Raw genomic sequence first — 18,505 nt, forward strand, 5'->3', positions numbered from 1 at the left:
GGAGGAAACGCGCTGGCGTTCGGAACAGACTGTGCACCTCTGACCAATATCCTGCTAGTAATGTTCAATCATTGGAGAACAAACTAGATAATCTGAGGGCAAGAGTCACCTTTCAAAGAGACATGAGGGACTGCAACATTCTGTGCTTCACTGAGACATGGCTGACCCCCGCCATGCTGGACCGTGCTGTAACTGCATCTGATTGATCTGAACAGAACGGCAGAGTCAAACAAAACCAAAGGTGGAGGATTGTGTCTTATGGTAAAGAGAAAGTGGTGTGACACCAGGAGCATATCTACGCTCTCCAGCGGCTGCTCTCCACATCTGGAATACCTGAGCATTAAGTGTCGCCCTTTTTACCTGTCCCGTGAGTTGGTCTACAACCCACCCCAAGCAGACACAGGTATGGCTTTGTCTAAACTACAGGACGCGCTCAATGACGTAGACTGGGACATGTTCAGGGCATGTGCACTTGACATCAATGGGTTTATGGAAGTAGCAGTAAGCTTCATTAGCATGCTAATGGAGGAGATCATCCGCACTGCAAGAGCCGTGACATTCCCGAACCAGAAACAGACAGATCGATCCGCACTGCAGTGAACGCCAGGACCGCCACCTACAACGCAGGTCTCGCGTCTGGCAATATGAGTGCCTACAAAACTGCTTCATACGGCGTGCGGCACGTGGTGAGGGATGCCAAACGCTGGTATCAGGAGCGCGTGGAGTCTCGCTTCCACCAGGGCGACACGCGGAGCATGTGGCACGGACTACGCACAATCACGGACTATAAAGTAGGGGTGGATTTTAATAATCGATTCATCGATTAAAATCAATTCTGGCTTGGATAGCGTGATATCGATTCATTAAAATCCTGAATCGATTTTTTTAATATAAATGTATTTTGCCCAAAATTCCAGAATCTCAGGTGAAATGTCACAAAATTTTGACAACCACCAGACATTTAAAACAGTAAATGAGAGCAGGTACAGACTTCTGCACAAAGACGTAAACACAAAGCGTGGACCCGCAGATCAGAATCAGTGAGATGTCGCCTTTCTCACGGCACGGACACGGTCGGGGCTGAAAGCCGACAGCTCACTGATTCTGATGTTTCAGCGGGCCTGCGCTTTGTGTTTACGCCCTTTTTGCGCTGATTCTAAAGCTGTTAGTTTTATCTCTCTCCAAACAATATTAACCGAACCAGCAGCAAAAGAAGATCCAAACTAAGCTTCACATAAACATTGTCATCGTCATGGACTCCCTCTTACTTTTGTTGTTTTGCTTCCACCACACACTTCATGCACAGCTCTCTCTCTTTCTCAGTGTACTTCAAGAACAGTTTCCCGTCTATCCCCGAAATCTGTTTTCTGTATTATTCGCTTGCTTGTTACGCACAAGACTACCGTTCTTACAGCGCTGTCAGCCGATGTTTTTTTTCCTTTTACTTACTTCTGAAAAGAAAACCTAGTTTCTGCCGTTCAATAGACTTCTGAACAAATTTAAACTTTTTAAAATTATACAAAATGCAAAACGCTTAGCCATGTCTCTAATAAAACCGCTGTAACTTCAGAGGTAATGTTCACATGTTGATTAATGGTTTTCTTTCGTTTTTGATGTACTGCAGAATATTTTTATAAAATCCCAGGCCAGGAAAATCACCTTCATGTTTTTCTGTGTTTTATCTTCAGCTACTTTGACACAAAGGCATCTGCTGTGATGCTTACACCTTTGATAAAGTCTGGAAAGTGTCAGCTTCCTTTTTATAGATACAAAAATATGTTAATATACTGATCAGAATTTTAATATTTCTGACTGAGGTAAAATTTCCCAGATTCAAATTGAATTGAATTGAATCGAATCGAGGCTAAGTGCCTTTTGTTTAGATGGACCGCTAGACTCCTGGCACTAGCTTTGGGGAGTCTTCACAGGGTCACATCTTGACCCCACACACACACACGCACACACACATACTTACACAACGCACAGGCTAGGTACTCTTTGTGTGTATGTAGACGTCATATGTTAATGAGCCTATGTATATTCATGTGAGCTCAATAAAAGGAGTGCTATGGGGAACCTGGCTGAGAGTCTGACGGAGGTCAAGTGGGTGGAACAACACTTGGCTCCAGGCAGGTCTCCCTCATGCATGAGTAACACGAAGAACTTTGCCTACTTGGTGTTCAGTGCTTTTGCTGTGTAGTTAAATTGTCTCGTTCCAGCGGTGGGCCTGTGCTAGAGAGACCCAACAGTGAGCACAAGGAAAGTGGTGGGGCCAGATGGCATCACCGGCCGTCTGCTGCGTTGCTGTACTGACAAACTAGCAGGTGTGTTCACTTCCATCTTCAACGAGTCCTTGGCAAAGTCTGTGGTCCCCACATACTTCTAGACATCCACCATCCTCCCTGTGCCCAAGAACAACAAGCCCTCATGCCTGAACGACTACCGCCAGTTGCACTGACTTCAGTGGTAATGAAGGTGTTTGAGGGGCTACTGAAGAACATCATCTCATCCTCCATCCCAAACACCACAGATCCACTGAGTACATCATCGCCCATGTTCTGCACACCACCAGTTCAGCGTTCAACACAATAGTGCCCAGTAGACTGTTCACAAAGCTGAGGGACTCAACAGCTGTCTGTGTGTATGGGTGTTGGACTTCCTCACTGGCAGAACTCAGGTGGTGAGGGTGGGTAGGTGCGTTTCCGTCAGCATCACCATAAAGCACCACTCTCGCCTCTACTCTACTCCCTCTATACTTCAGACTGTGTGGCTACCCATGGCTACAATACCATTGTGAAGTTTGCTGACGACACAGTGGTGTTGGGTGCCATCTCCAACAACGATGAAGCGGCCTACATGGCTGAAGTGAAGAATCTGGCATCGTGGTGCCAGGATAACCACCTCCAGCTGAATGTTGGCAAGACCAAGGAACTGGTGTTGGACTTCAGAAGGAGTAAGGACAGAGACTACAAGCCCATTGTCATCAACGGAGCTCCAGTGGAGAGGGTGCCATGCTTCAAGTATCTTGGTGTCCAAATCTCCTCCTTTCTATACAAGCGCTGTGGAGAGCATCCTCACACAGGACATTGCATCCTGGTATGGGAACAGCTATGTTAAGGAGCAAAAAGCTCTTCAGAGAGTGATCCGTACAGCAGAACACTTCTGCATGGCTGCTCTCTCCTCCCTACAGGACATTTACACCAGGAGAGCTGGTCCAGAGCAGCCCAGATATTGAAGGACCCGTCTCATCCCAGCAATAAACTGTTCCAACCTTTGCAATCAGGCAGAAGTTTCCACACCATCTGAGCAAAAACGGAGAGGCTCAAGAGGAGCTTCTATCCTCAGGCCATCCGTGTGTTAAATCAGGACATCAATCACTGTGTGTTATAGTTGTAAAACTATGCACATGACAAATAAATAGTCTTGAATCTTGAATCTTGAATCAGATGAATTTGAATTGGTCTGATAACAAAAAAAAGTCATCCTTAGATAGTTAGATAGTTTTTTGTTAATTTATGTTGTAATTTATGTTAGGTCAGTCTGTCTTGTCTCTGCTAGCCAGCTAACTAGGCCTCTTAGTTAGCTAGTTTAGAGTTTTTCTGTTAAATTATGTTGGAGGAACGTTGTTTCGCCTCACTGTGTACTGTTAAACTGTATATGGTTGAAGTGACAATAAAGCCAACTTGACTTGAGATGTCCCAGAAAAACAGCCAACGTAAAATAAAAAAACCCAAAACAAAACAAAAAAAACAGAAAACAGTCCAGATGGCCCAGCCTACTAAGTCTAGGGGCAGAGGCCAATGCAGACAAAACTGTTCAGATGATTAGCCAGAAGGGCAGTTGTTTAAAATTGTTGTCTTTTATGATCAGACTGTAATTATTGTTATTTTTGTGTGATATTTATGATTGTGATTTGTGACTTTTACCCTTGTATACCCTACTCAGACAATTCAAAACCTCAACCTTCATGCAACATTTCTCAAAGTGTCCGCAGTGTCCCACTTCCGCTTTCTACAGTGTCAGTAGAGCTAAGTCGTCTGATGGTTTGCAAAAATCCCACTGAGTCTTTGAGTCAGAGTTTCATTCCTTTGGGACTGCCATCAGCTGCCTCTGAAGTCATACAGGCTAACCAAGCACAACGGGACTCCTCCTTCAGAATGATGGTCCCTTTCGACTCCAACCGTCACTTATATAGACGTCTTTCTGAAAGTGTTGTAACTAAGTTTAAAGATATATTTCCTCCATTGATCCTCCACCTTTGCCATGACTCACCTTCTGTCAACCATTCTCCGCTCAGTATTAACTGTCCTCTCTCTCTGCTTTCAGTTGAATCCATGCCAGAGGCTCTTGCTTCAGCTAAATATTCAGCATCACAAACCCCAAGTTAAATAAAGCTTTGTTTTCTCACAAACTTGTCTGTCCCTTGAGTCTGCTTTTGGGTCCACCCCACGTACTGGCATTTCGGCCCCTTCTGACACTACATCAATTCTACTCCAACAGAGATTGATTATCTTGTTAGTGTTATATCTTCACTGTGTATGGCTCTGAATTCTTTGGCTAAAGCCTGAAATCAGAGGTGCTCTTCTGCCTGGTATAACTCACAAACCACAGATAACCTGTGAGCTGGAGACGAAATTGTGTCTCACTAATTTAAAAGGTCTTTATTTAACCAGTAAAAAAGTCTGTTGCTTTATATATATATATATATATATGTATAAAAAAAAAAAAAACACCCAGCACGCCCCTGCGGGCGGTTTATCCTTCAAGCTCGGGTCCTCTACCAGAGGCCTGGGAGCTTGAGGGTCCTGCGCAGTATCTTAGCTGTTCCCAGGACTGCGCTCTTCTGGACAGAGATCTCCGATGTTATTCCCGGGATCTGCTGGAGCCACTCGCCTAGCTTGGGAGTCACCGCACCTAGTGCTCCGATTACCACGGGGACCACCGGTCCCTTGCCCACCGATGCCTTCTTGTTCCAGTAGCCCACTTTTCGTCAGGGTGCCCTGGTTCCTCAACACCTGACGCGGACCTTGTTGATCCGGGCGACGTCCGAGCCGGCATGCCTTCATATTTATCTGTCTCGCTCATGTCTGCGGTAGGCTTGCTTAGCATAGGGGGTCTAGCCTTAGGACCCTTACTGGATACAGACGCCCCAGGCAGGAATCGAACTTGCGATCCTCTGTTCCAAAGGCGTGTAGTTTAACCACTACGCTATCCAGCTATATATATATATATATATATATATATATATATATATATATTTTTTTTTTTTTTAAAAGCTTGTAACATCTTACTATTAGTGATTGAAGAAGATAGACAATAGGCAAAAATATTCATAACCATCTGAGCTTTCTGAATTAACTTTTGATAATTATCTTCAAATTATCAATATGTCTATTAGACCCCATTCTTACAAGACAGCTCAAAGAAGTCCTACAACCTTAAATATGATCAATAATAATGGATTGGATTTTATATAGCGCTTTTATAGGCACCCAAAGCACTTTACAATGCCACTATTCATTCACTCACTGGTGGAGGAAAGCTACGGTTGTAGCCACAGCTGCCCTGGGGCAGACTGACAGAAGCGAGGCTGCCATATCACGCCATCTGGCCAATACCAGTAGGCGGTAGGGTAAAGTGTCTTGCCCAAGGACACAACGACCAGGACAGAGAGCCCGGGGATCGAACCGGCGACCTTCCGGTTACAGATACGCTTCCCAACCCCCTGAGCCACGGTGAGGTGAATATATGTCAGTTAATGGGTTATAGTCATATTTTTCCTTCAACCCAATTTCTTCCTGCCTGTATGATGAGTTCCATGGGGAATTGAGAAAGACCTTTTCTCACCTCATCTCTGAGGGCAGCACAGCTAAGAAACTGTTAGAGAGTTTTCCTCCAAGCTCTGAATGATCAGATAAGGGATCAATTAGCCTCATGGGACTCCTCTTTCAAGGATTTGGGTCAAAAGGATCTGGGGATACGGATAGCAGATCCATGACCTCTTCTAAACCCTGGTTATTGCTATCAGTAAAACTTAGCCTAAACCAGGTTACTCGGTCACTACAGGCCCTTCTAGATTCAGAGGGTGAACAGAACATCATAGACACGGAATTAGCGAACCAACTGCATCTATCACTCATCCCTTTAAACCCACCTGTCCCGGTTACCGCTCTGAACAATCAAGTGTTTGGCGTAATAATGCATCCATAATAACCCATCCAACCAAACGTGTCTGTCTGGTCATGTCAAGCAACTCCTGGGAGACTCACATTTTATTTTACCTTTTGGCTCAAAAAAAGGCGGCACACTCTGTCCCTGTATAAATTTCCGGAGGCTGAATGAAATCACTGTCAAAAATAAGTATCCTCTGCTGTTTATTAATTCACATTTGAGCCCATCCACAGTTCCACAGTATTTACTGCAGCAAATACCTATGGTACTTTCCCACATCCACCCTCGCCACCATACTCAACTGGATCCACACCGCCAGATTCTCCTGCCACCCTGGCGTGAGTAAAACCATTTCATTATTCACGCATCACTTTTGGTGGGAGTCCCTAAAAAAGGATCTGAGGAGCTATGCAGCTGCCTGCCAAACTGTGCCTGTATAAACACCATAATCGACACCCCACCGGATTGCTCTAACACAGACCCTGGTCGCAGATTGCACTGGATTTTGTTAATGGCCTTCCTCAGGCAGAACTGTAATACTCACCATAGTTGACAGGTTTTCCAAATGAGCTCATGTCATTGCTCTGGACAAATTACCCTTTTGAAATAATTTCAGATTGTGGTCCCCAGTTCATTTTGCAAGTCTGGAAGTCCTTGAGCTCGGCACTCAGGACCCGGTCAGTCTCAGTTCTGGTTATCAACCCCAAAACAACAGCCTAACTGAATGACTGAATTAGGAACTGGAATCCGGTGTCCGCTGTATCACCTCTCACAACCTGGAAACCTGGTCATCATATCTCAAATAGGTAGAGCTTGCTCACAATTCTCTCACTGCCTCTGCTACTGGTCCCTCGCCTTTCGAAGCACCCCTAGGATATCAACCACCGCTTTTCCCAGAGGCAGATATAGATCTGGCGGTTCCCTAATTTCAGTACCACTTCCAACTATGCCAACACATCTGGGCACAGGCCTTGGAAAGGCTTCTCAGTTCAGTCAAACGCCAGCACCAGTATGCTAACTGCCGCAGGACACCCTCCCCCAGGTATCAGGTGGGGCTGAAGGTATGGCTCGCAGGTCATGGACATTCTCCACTTAATGCCCCAAAACATAAGAAACTTGTCTGCTGTAGGGCCAGTACAGTGTTAGTGCTGGCACCTTGTAAGCCATTGTCTTACAAGGTGCCAGCAGTAGAGATAGATGTGTTCAAGCCTTTCATCTCCAGAGGTTTTCCTTCACTGACTGGAAGTGAGGTGGATATGGGCAGAAATCTGTGACATCAGAAACTGAATTTGAATAAGTTAAATTCAAATTTAAATTGCTCAGATTGAATGTGACTTGTAACTTGAATAAATGCTTTTAAAAACTGAATATGAATTAGCCTAATTTGAAATTCAATTTATTGGTTTGAAAATGATCATCACTAAACCGAAATTGAATGTTATAGTTTGAAAATGAATTCATTTGCTTTGAAAATGTATTTTATCCTTTAAAATTTAGCTCTCGAATAATTTCAGATTCACTTAACACATGTTAAATACAATATTACATTTGGATCACTTTTTATTATTGCTGTAATAAACCTTTTGCACTTTTTCCTCGAGTCTGCACTTCAGTCCGTTCAGTCCACCATGACACTGTTCATGTTACTAGTTCATTTCAGCCTCACTTTAACAGGGTAGGATCCAAGGTAACAGGATCCTCATGCTACTTGGTGTTACCTTGAGGCTCAATCATGTCTCTCTACCTCACTTTCACCATTATTATTTTCATCCCTTCCTGTTTCCCTGTGACAATATACAGATAACCCTGTTGCAATTCCCTGTCTAAAAATATGGTATCAAATCCGGCCACACCTTAATTCTGTCTCTGCCTTTGCTCTGGCCCCAATGTGTAACAATCATCTCTCCCCCATCTCCATATATGTGCAAGAAATGGTATAAAATGTTTTTTAAATCATTTTTTCAAAGACAACACTTTTAGTGATATGTCTTATTTGTACGATTTGCCCTCATTTCATTTATTCCGCTATTCTCAAATAAGATACTGTGCAGCCTCTATTTTCCCAGTTTCCAAATCAGCCCCCCAAGCATTCATGGAAGGACTTATTTTAATTGAAACCTCACAGTAAGACTCTCATATTAAGAATATATACTTTCATTATTGCATTGGGCAATTACTCAACCAAAAATATCACTTCCAGTTGGGAATAGGAACTGTGTCCTAAGTTTGGGGAAGATTACTGGGACACTGCCGCTCCGCTTTTTAACTCCAGCCGATAGGACCATTTCTCACACCCATAAACATAAACTTCTCTTTACTCTTTTTTATACTGCTGACACTTTATTCACTCTTAGTCACTTATAGTTATTTATTCACTTATTTTGTCTCTCTAATTTTAAAACTGTGTATATACTGTATATTCTAAGTATTTTTTTTATCTCATTTTTATTGTCTGTTTATGCCCTGTCCTTATCTTTAAGGTCATGATGCTCTGTTGTCTCTTAATTGCCCCTTGGGGATAAATAAAGTCTCTCTGATCTGATCCAAAAGTAGTTGACAGAATCCATACCTCATCCTCATGTGCAAGACTTACCCTTACCAGTTTAAGACAGTATACAGATTGCACTTGTCAAAATCAAGACTATATAAAATTTATGTTGTAATCATCAATCTCACATTTATTACATTTTATTTTTGCATAAGATTTTCCCTGTGTTATGCTTGCTGACAGATGCTATTTGTAGTATTAATAATTAAAAGCACTGCCATAGGCAATGAATAAGGGAAAAGAGATAGCAGTTAGAGTTGGTGCGATTTGCTTCTCCCGGGCAGACCTGCCAGTTGCTGCCAATATATGACACTGTTAATTAAACATTGGTAAAATTTATTAGCGTGCAATGGTCTTTTTACGTTGTTAACACCGGTTAACACAACTTCCCGGAAGCAGCGCCAGCTGGAACTCTCCCGAGGACGGTGGCGGTGAAAGAATAGCAGCGCTATCCTCGTAGGACACCGAGGACAGCGTTAATCCGAACGGTGAGGTCCGCCGCCTTAACGGTAAATTTGAAGATCCGATTAATGCTCGCAAAACGATTACCGACCTGTCATTTTTACCACCAGCAACCGATTCTCTAACTTCCAGAGAACTTCCTTATACGACGCAACGGTTGGGGAACTGAGTGTGTCGGGGGTTGGGGGGCTGGGGGACTGCAGATGGTTTCCTTGTTTGCTGGGAAGATCCGTGGTTCGATCATCAGAATAAAGACAACGTTCTCAGTGGTTGTATCAGGAAGAACATCAGCCATTAAGATCTAACAAATCACAGCGGAGTTATATGTAAATGCTGTAATCACTACTACACAACTTCAATAACACGTTTATTTGAGGGCGCACATTTGTCACACCCAAGCACTCTTGTCACTTCCGGTATAACACTGCTCGTTCCGACTGAAAGGAGTGGGAGCGGCCCTCATGTCACGTTGTGGTTGTAGCAAGATTCCAGAACAAGGCTAAAACGATGCAGGAACTTAGACTACTGTACCTCTAAAATAAAAGCACAGACTTTACGCTATGAGTTGCGTTTGTGTGACGCAAAAAAGACAAGATGAATGTAGCCAGCAACAGACACAAAAAGACAATTTAAAAAATAAAGGCAAAAGTTAAACAAAACACATTTGTGCTGGGAAATTTACATATCTTGTGTTGAATGTAAGATATGTCAAATTCAATTTTGCAATATTTATAAAGGAATAGAGTCTTCATAGCTCTGAGATGGGCCTGGGAGGTCGAGTGCTATGCTATGCACTACTTTAGTTTTTCATAAGACTACATCCTGATTAACCATTGCCACTTGAAACGATAATCATAAATTAATCAAGAGATATAGTCCTGTGATCTATTATTTTGAGTGTTAATAATATGGGCTACAGTGTCTAATTCTTATATTGACCAAAATAAAAGGAAAGAAGTCGACAAAATTATTTTTACATAATCTCTAACAGTCCTATCTTTGATTACAACAGACAGTGATGACATAATCACCTTAAATTCATCTTGTTGTTGGCCGTCATTTTTGTCCAACTGGTCTATTAAAAGAGCATGATTGTTGGGTGTTGATTTTAATTTAAAAGAAAATCGAATACAAGCTGACCACGGAGCTGAAAATCTAGATGTAAATGATTTCATCAATCGTCACTTTATTTTGAAATGTTCCACTGGAAGTATAATGTTTAGAGCATTTAACTTCACACCTATTTTGTTGTACAAAACGTATTGTGCCTCGGGTTTATACAGCTCCTCCGGCTACTCCTAGGGAGTTGCTCTTATTTGACAATTATAAATTTTGAGGATTTATAGTGAAATAACAGAACTATATAGGCTGGATACTTTTCATGCCCATTTTTTTCCAGCTTTGGACTCTGGGATAGTTCTTGTTTTTGTGTTGGATGTGGACCGAATTCAGTAGGGATCCCAGCAGACATTCCCCTGTGATTTGGTAAGTTAGGACTTTGTTCCCCTCCAACATCCGTCTATATAAGTGTAAGAATCTTGTGTGACCTCAGTCACAGTCGCTTAAAACGAAAAATCTGCCTCCCGGAAACAGTGGTTATATGGTAACTTACGTTCATAACAGGTAGTTCATGAAAACCAGAAAAACGAATAAGTTAACATACGACAAGATCACTGCACACAAAGTAAAAACTTGATCCTTAATCAAACCACAAAGGAAGAGGACGGAATATAATAAGCAGCTTATTTTGTGCAGCTTAATTTTGCAGTTAAAGTTCTGGATGTGTAAAATTAACATGCAAATCAGGTGACATGCACTCATCAGGAAAGACACTAAAACCTATATTGCAGGGGTTTAACTGACAAGTCCAGGACCAAGGAGAAGTGTGTGTGTGTGTGGGGGGGGGGGGGGGGGGGGGACTAAGAAGAAGCTCGGTATAATAAACATCTTATATAGGCTGTGCATATTCTCTCATCATTCTCTCTGTCTGAAAACATATTAATGAAAAAATAACAACTGTAACTGTTTTCGCTGATTTTTTTTTCTATTAGAAATTTACTTTTTTTTTTCAAATGTTTTCATGCCATTTAATGTTTTGATAGTACAAATTCTGTGTGATTGTAGGAAATGGCAACTGCTCTCAGTAGTCGATATCCTGGTGGACGTGGACCAAATAGAAGTAAGGGGCGAATTTTAGGCATCATTGATGCCATCCAGGATGCAGTGGGGCCACCCAAACAAGCAGTTGCTGACCGGAGGACTGTAGAAAAAACTTGGAAACTCATGGATAAAGTTGTAAGTCTTGAGAAATGACCTTGGCCATCAGTGCTTCTAAAGTGATATGCAGTGCCTTTTGACATCCAAACATGGTATATATTATGTTATCAAAGAAGTTCAATTTTGTTCCCATCTGACCAGACTGTATCCTCACAGACTTGTCTAAATGTTGTTCAGCAAACTTTAAACGCACTTCAACATGCTTTTTCTTCAGCAATGGAGTCTTGGATCATGAGCATCCATACAGGCCATGGCATTTGAGATTATTACTTAATATCTTCTTTAAAACACTTGTACCTGCTGATTCCAAGCCTTTCTGTACCTCTTCACAAATGGTCCTTGGCTCTTGGACAACTCTTCTGATAGTTGTTTTCACTCCTCTGAATTATAGCCCAAACAGTGCTCACTGGAATCTTCAATAGTTTAGAAATTCTTCTGTAAACAATGCCATCATTGTGTTTCTTGCAACAATAAAGTTCCATAGGTCTTGAGAGCACTCAGTGGTTTACCCATCACAAGATATTTCTTGTGTGAAACCTTGGTAATGAGACAGCTTTTAATAGGGCATCAGTTGGGACTGAACCATCAGTCTATCTATCCATCTGTCCAATTTCTTCCACTTATCCATGTGGTCAGCAGCCTAAGCAGAGAAGCCCAGAGATCCCTCTCCCTAGAACCAACTCCTCTAGCTTGTCTGGGGGGAACATTAAGGCAGTTGAGAGATATAATCTCTCCAGCGTGTCCTGGGTCTGCTACAGGGCCTAGATGCTCTATTCTCAGCTTCTCCCGGATTGTCTATCTCCTCACCCTATCACTAAGGGAGAGTCCAGCCACCCTTCAGAGAAAGTTCATTTCTGCTGGTTGTGTCCGCAATCTTGTTTTTTCAGTCACCCCCCAGAGCTCGTGACCATTGGTGAAGGTAGGGATGTAGATCGACCACTAAATCAAGAGCTCAATTTTCACGCTCAGCTCCCTTTTGACCATGACGGCAACACTGCTGCCACAGTACCAATCCACCTATTGCTTTCCCATTCTCCTCTCCCCTCACTTGTAAACAAGCCACAAAATAATGAAACCAAATGAACCACATCCTCTGCAAAAAGCAGAGATGAGTGGAGACCACTTAAGTGGAAACCTTCCCTTACTTAGCTACACCTAGAAATTTTGTCCAGAAAACAGCTGAAGCACTTGATATCAATTTGCATTAATTGGCAGGATGGCTTTCTAATTACTGATAGAGTTTAGCTGGTGTCAGGCTTTCCATGTATTTTTGCACCTCCCTTTCTTCATGTGTTCAATACTTTTTCCCTGTGTTGTTTATCATCATTACACACAACTTAATTAAGAGACATCTGTGGTTTGATTTCTTTGCATATGTGGGTTGGATGGGTTTACCGACATATGGTGAGAATTTCATCTCAATAGAACCTTTAGAACTACATTTATTTACAAAAGTCCTTATCAAAATCCGTCATATACATACCTGAGTTACATAATGAAACTAGTATATGCATAATATTGTTCCTGTTGTTCCTCTCATGCTGCCACAGCTGCTCAGGTAGAGTGGCAGGAGAAAATTTGATGTGCATTGAGAAAACATTGATTTTTCATTTATTGATTAATTCCTTTGCAACAGGTGCGGCTCTGCCAAAATCCCAGACTCCAACTGAAAAACAGTCCACCATATATCCTGGATATTTTACCTGATGCCTACCAACACCTGCGGGTCATACTAGGCAAATATGAAGAGAACCAGATGATCATACAGCTTAGTGAGAATGATTACTTTAAAATCTACATTGATAGCCTTATGAAGAAATCCAAACGAGCTATCCGGCTCTTCAAAGAGGGAAGAGAGAGGATGTACGAGGAGCAGTCACAGGACAGGTATGACGACGGGATATTTCCTGGCTTTTGTGTTTTATGTTAACACAGATTTTCTTGGTTTTCTCTGGAAGACTGCTTTAAGAGAAGTAGCTATCATATGATGTCTCTCAGACAGAATAGGAACAATAATAATTAACAGTTTTGTTTCAGATTTAAAAATTACAAGCTTTTTGGAGGTACACTCTGTTCTGGCCACTTCATTCCAAAGCTATATATATTTGTGTACATTTGGGCTAGATATGCACAGTAGATGCTCCTTGATGCCCTCAGATGTCAGTTTCCTTTTTGAATACTGTACGAGACGGTGCTCTCTTTTTGTTTTACTCATGATAACCATAGTCACAGAGACAACATGACTTACTTACTTACATGTCTTACCATTCACCTTTAAATGTTATTTAAATAACATTTTCTTAAAATCTTAATAGCTCAGTTTTCCAGCCTCTTACAACCAACTCATATGTGTCACACTTGCAATTACAACTGTGAAAGTCAAAAGTTTCCATAAGTACTTCAACACACCAACTCCTGCTCTTTGTCTTAACGCTCAATATTAAGTTGCAGGTTGATTCATCTGAAAAATATGTTGGAATGATCTTGACAACTTTAAGTTGTTTTTTTTTTTTTATCTCAGCCACATCGTGATGACAGATATTTGTAACTGTACATGGCTGGTTAGCCAGCTGAAATACTGTGATAGCAGAATGAAGATGATTCTCTGTGAAAACTTTACCCATTGCAGAGTTACAGGAAGAACACTTCACATTCTTTCCATGGTTCGAGTTGCAAAGTAGTCATATAATCCAAAAAGTAACTATGCAGAGAGTCTCTGCTGCAATTTCATCTGTTTTCAAGGTGCACTGCTTCACTGTACTCTGCAGTCCATATTGGAGCTTAATAAAACACACATATATTAAATTATTTTTTACTGATTTTTTTTACTTTATTCTTTTTTACTGATGTCCAGACAGCCCTTCTGACTGGCTTTCTTCCCAAACTATCTAAGGATAAATGCCACTACACATCTTGCGCATTGCAAAGATTTGATATGAAATTCTGATTTTTTTCAAATGCAAGCCTGTCATGTAACATATACAGAAGGCCCAGCCAGATGCTGTATTCAATTCCAGAAACTTCTTGCTATGAGTCAACAGGTATAAAAACTAAATGATTTATGTCATTTAAAAACTGTTTTTGCAATAGGTAATTTAAATGTGTAAGGCTCCAGTAATTCTCAGGAGCCCTTTCTGATAGCTATGTGCAGAGCTTCAGAGGGAAAATCCCCACACACTTTACATCCGCTTCATATATTTCCTTTTTATCTCAGCTGAAGAAGCATCCAGCACCCTTTTTGATCTGTATGTGTGAAACTCTTTCTCTCTTTTTTTCTTACTTTTATTCTCTTATTGCCTCTGATTGTATAGGCTTAATTTATTGCAGTAAAACACAGTGTTTACTATAAACACTATATGTTGCTGTTGCAATATGGTAAAGAAGAAACCATAGAAACATATATTTCACGTGTGAAAATTTATAAATGTCATATCTGAATCACCTGACAAATTATTTAGCTATTTAGTACATTCTTGGTAGTTACATGATGTTGTATGAGTCAGTATTTCTAGACTTTTAAGATAGCTGTTTTCATTTGCATAAAGCTAAGAGTCATGCGGTGTGTGTGGGTTCGTGATGATTCCTTCTGCTTCAATGAAGTCTAAAAGAACAGTTGAACCAGTTGCAGGGTTTGATTTCTGTGTTAATCAAATTGATTTCCGGTTATATCAAATAGCTTTTGCAGTTACAACATGAGGTTGAGCTTTTACATTATATGCATATGTTGCAGGATGCCTGTTAAACCAGACTAAGTGAGAAGTGTTCCAGCAGTTTTTCCCATAGTTGAATTTTGGAACCTATACCAGTGATTATTAGGGAGAAAGTACATCCTGATATTTACATATCAGCAAATATTTTTCAAAATATTTTTACAAATACTATACATAGATGTTAAAGATGTGAAACTGGAAAATGATAGGGGCATTATTCATCAACTCTTCTCAATGTTCTCAAGTGGATGTTCTGCTGACACATTGAAAGAATGGCAAACAGTTTCAAAAATACATGCATCCTTTTTTGCTGTCTAGCAATGACTCTTTTAACATAAGCAACTCAATTTCACTAGCATACAATGTTTAAATAGACCCTAGCTAGAACAGTGTGAAAAAATATGTAGTTGTAAATATATAGTCCGAGTTTATTCATACATCTTTTTATTCATATCATGAGAAAGTAGACTCTTAAACATACAGGCAAGAGGCTCTCTTTCATCCTACAAAAGACTGAGAGACAGGGTGTCTGTGTGTCTTTGCTTATGTCTGTTTGAGTAATTGTGTTTTAAACTGGAGAAGTACGTTCAAGCACACATCTGTGAAGGTTATGTGAAGAAGAGCATTTCTAAAAGTTTAAGAATGATCTGCAGTCTCTTTTGTATTAAATTTGAGCCTCTCATTAGAAACAGACTCATGGCTGTTTTATTTTATTGAGCAAGTTAACCTCTTCCTTTTCAATTTTTTACTTTCTAGTACAAATCTTTGACACCATAGTACTTTAGTGACTCTCTCTATTTGTCCTGCCCATTGGCAGTTAATGCCCAAAGCAGATGATGTCATTCTTAAGCAAGGGTAAACCCTTTTTAGAAAAGAGCCCATCAAACAGCCTAAAATGACACTGACAAACATGAGTGGTTTCATAATTCATGGCTGAAAATGATAAATTTATTATATAAAATGTCATTTGCTAAAACTGAGCCGTAAAACAAAGTTGCAGTAAATTAGCTCTGCTAAAAAAGATTTTTTTTTCCTGATCTTGCTGAAGGTTGCGTCAACTTATGCTGAAACAACTTTTTTTCTTCTGTGATCCTCATTTGATAGTTCACATACTACACCACATACTTTTGTACTCTCATATACATTTTTATGTAGCCTATATTTCTGTGACATTTTATACCAGAATAGTTAAGGTGTTAAGATTATTAAAATCTCAAAAGAGCATTAGCAAGGACTGTTTATATTTTTTAGCATATGACCACTCAGCAAACTGCCAAGAAAAACATTTATTTAATAGGAAGGGAAGTGATCCTCTCCAAAAATAGGCTTAGCATGGGGCAGTTATCTTCTGTGGCTAGTTGAGAGTTGAGGGTAAAGAAAAGAGAGAATAAAAGTATAGACGGAAAAGAAAAGCATAGTCCATTTTTCTTTGTTTAATTTGATATTCACTGTATCAGTTATTTCTTTTAATTTGTTCATGAGAATGGGCATGCTTTTACTGTACTGTGCAAAAGTTTTAGGCAGGTGTAAAAAAAATGCTGTAAACAAAGAATGCTTTCAGAAATGGAAGTGTTAATCATTTATTTTTATCAATCAACAAAATGCAGTGAATGAACAAAAGAGAAATCTAAATCAAATCAATATTTGGTGTGACCACCCTTTGCCTTCTTCTAGGTACAGTTGCACACAGTTTTTGAAGGAACTCGGCTGGCAGGTTGTTCCAAAAATCTTGGAGAACTAACCACAGGTCTTCTGTGGATGTAGGCTTCCTAACATCCTTTTGTCTTTTCATGTAATCTCTGACACCATCGATGATGTTAAAATCAGGGCTCTGTGGGGGCCATACTATCACTTCCAGGCCTTCTTGTTCTTCTTTACACTGAAGATAGTTCTTAATGGCTTCGACTGTATGTTTGGGATCATTGTCCTGCTGCAGAATAAATTTGGGGCCAATCATACACTTCCCTGATGGTATTGCATGATGGAGAAATATCTGCCTGTATTTCTCAGCATTGAGAACACCATTAATCCTGACCAAATCTCCAACTCCATTTGCAGAAATGCATCCCAAACGTTCAAGGAACCTCCACCATGCTTCACTGTTGCCTGCAGACACTCATTATTGCACCGCTCTCCAGCCCTTCAACAAACAAACTGCCTTCTGCTACAGCCAAATATTTCTAATTTTGACTCATCAGTCCAGAGCACCTACTGCCATTTTTCTGCACCCCCATTTCCTATGTTTACGTGCATACTTGAGTCACTTGGCCTTGTTTCTACGTCAAAGGCATGGCTTTTTGGCTGCAACTCTTCCATAAAGACCACTTCTGGCCAGACTTCTCCAGACATTAGATGGAATGTCCCACTGGTTTCTGCCAGTTCTGAGCTTATGGCACTGCTGGACATCTTCTGATTTCAAAGGGTAATAAGCACTGCTGCAGTAAGTTTCCTTGACCGACCACTTGTGTCTATGATCCTTTACATTGCCCGTTTCTTTATGCCTCCTCAAAAGAGCTTGAACAGCACATCTTGAAACCCCAGTCTGCTTTGAAATCTTTGTCTGGGAGAGTATAACTACCTTGTGCCTTGTTGCTGTGCTCAATCTTGCCATGACATGAAACTGTCTTTCACAACCTCAACTTGGTAGCAGAGTTTGGCCTACAAAATCCCTGACTTTGTGCAATTGTACTATAAGAACTAATGCTTATTTGAAGGCTAAAGGCAGTAACGCCAAATAACTGATTTGATTTAAATTTTTGTTCACTCACTTTGCATTTTGTAAATTGATAAAAATAAACAAACATTACAACAATCATATATTCCTGAAAGCATTCTTTGTTTACTGAATTTTTTCACACCTGCCTAAAACCTTTTGCACAGTACTGTATTTCTGCAACTAACATGTATAGGCTTGATCTGGAATGTACTTCTGCAGAAGGATTTTTATTACGCTTGTTGATGTGTCATAGTGAGCAGTCCTTTGAAATGATGATGTCACATGTTCCCATGGAAGGTCTGAGCCTGAGTAAGCTTCCACAAAGTAGAACCTGGGTAGGAATAAGTCTCAGCATAAATGTATGTGTGTTTGTGAGAGTACATACATACAAAGGACTGGAAAGCTATTTTGAGAGGTTTACTCACTGCCTTCTGACTAAGGGTTTATATCAATGTGCTTTGACCTGCAGTATTATGCCCCCACCCTTCAAACACACATGAAGAAAAAAGAACAGCCCCTCCACTGTTGGATCAAAGCTTGGATTGAGTCATTTGGTTCCAAAGGGCCCATTTATTTCTTTTGTCCACATCCCCCAGCTGTAAATGGGAAATGTAGCCTTTA

At 40.7% G+C, this 18,505-nt stretch overlaps 1 protein-coding gene across 6 annotated transcripts in view; it reads left to right on the plus strand.

The window, feature by feature from the left end:
- Positions 1–8,995: 8,995 nt before the first annotated feature.
- Positions 8,996–18,505, plus strand: part of cblb (Cbl proto-oncogene B, E3 ubiquitin protein ligase) — a 181,341-nt gene continuing 171,831 nt past the window's right edge. For 4 of the 6 annotated variants that reach the window (XM_026181705.1, XM_026181709.1, XM_026181711.1 and 1 more), the window contains exons 1-3: positions 10,414–10,666; positions 11,306–11,476; positions 13,095–13,345. In XM_026181705.1, coding sequence (XP_026037490.1) covers positions 11,309–11,476; positions 13,095–13,345 — 419 coding nt within the window. In that variant the 5' untranslated portion in view covers positions 10,414–10,666; positions 11,306–11,308. Of the gene's footprint in view, positions 9,229–10,413; positions 10,667–11,305; positions 11,477–13,094; positions 13,346–18,505 lie in introns of those variants that run through there. The other 2 variants (XM_026181708.1, XM_026181707.1) reach the window with 2 other exon arrangements.

This window comes from Astatotilapia calliptera, chromosome 10 (assembly GCF_900246225.1).
Source record: "Astatotilapia calliptera chromosome 10, fAstCal1.2, whole genome shotgun sequence".
NCBI lineage: Eukaryota > Metazoa > Chordata > Actinopteri > Cichliformes > Cichlidae > Astatotilapia > Astatotilapia calliptera.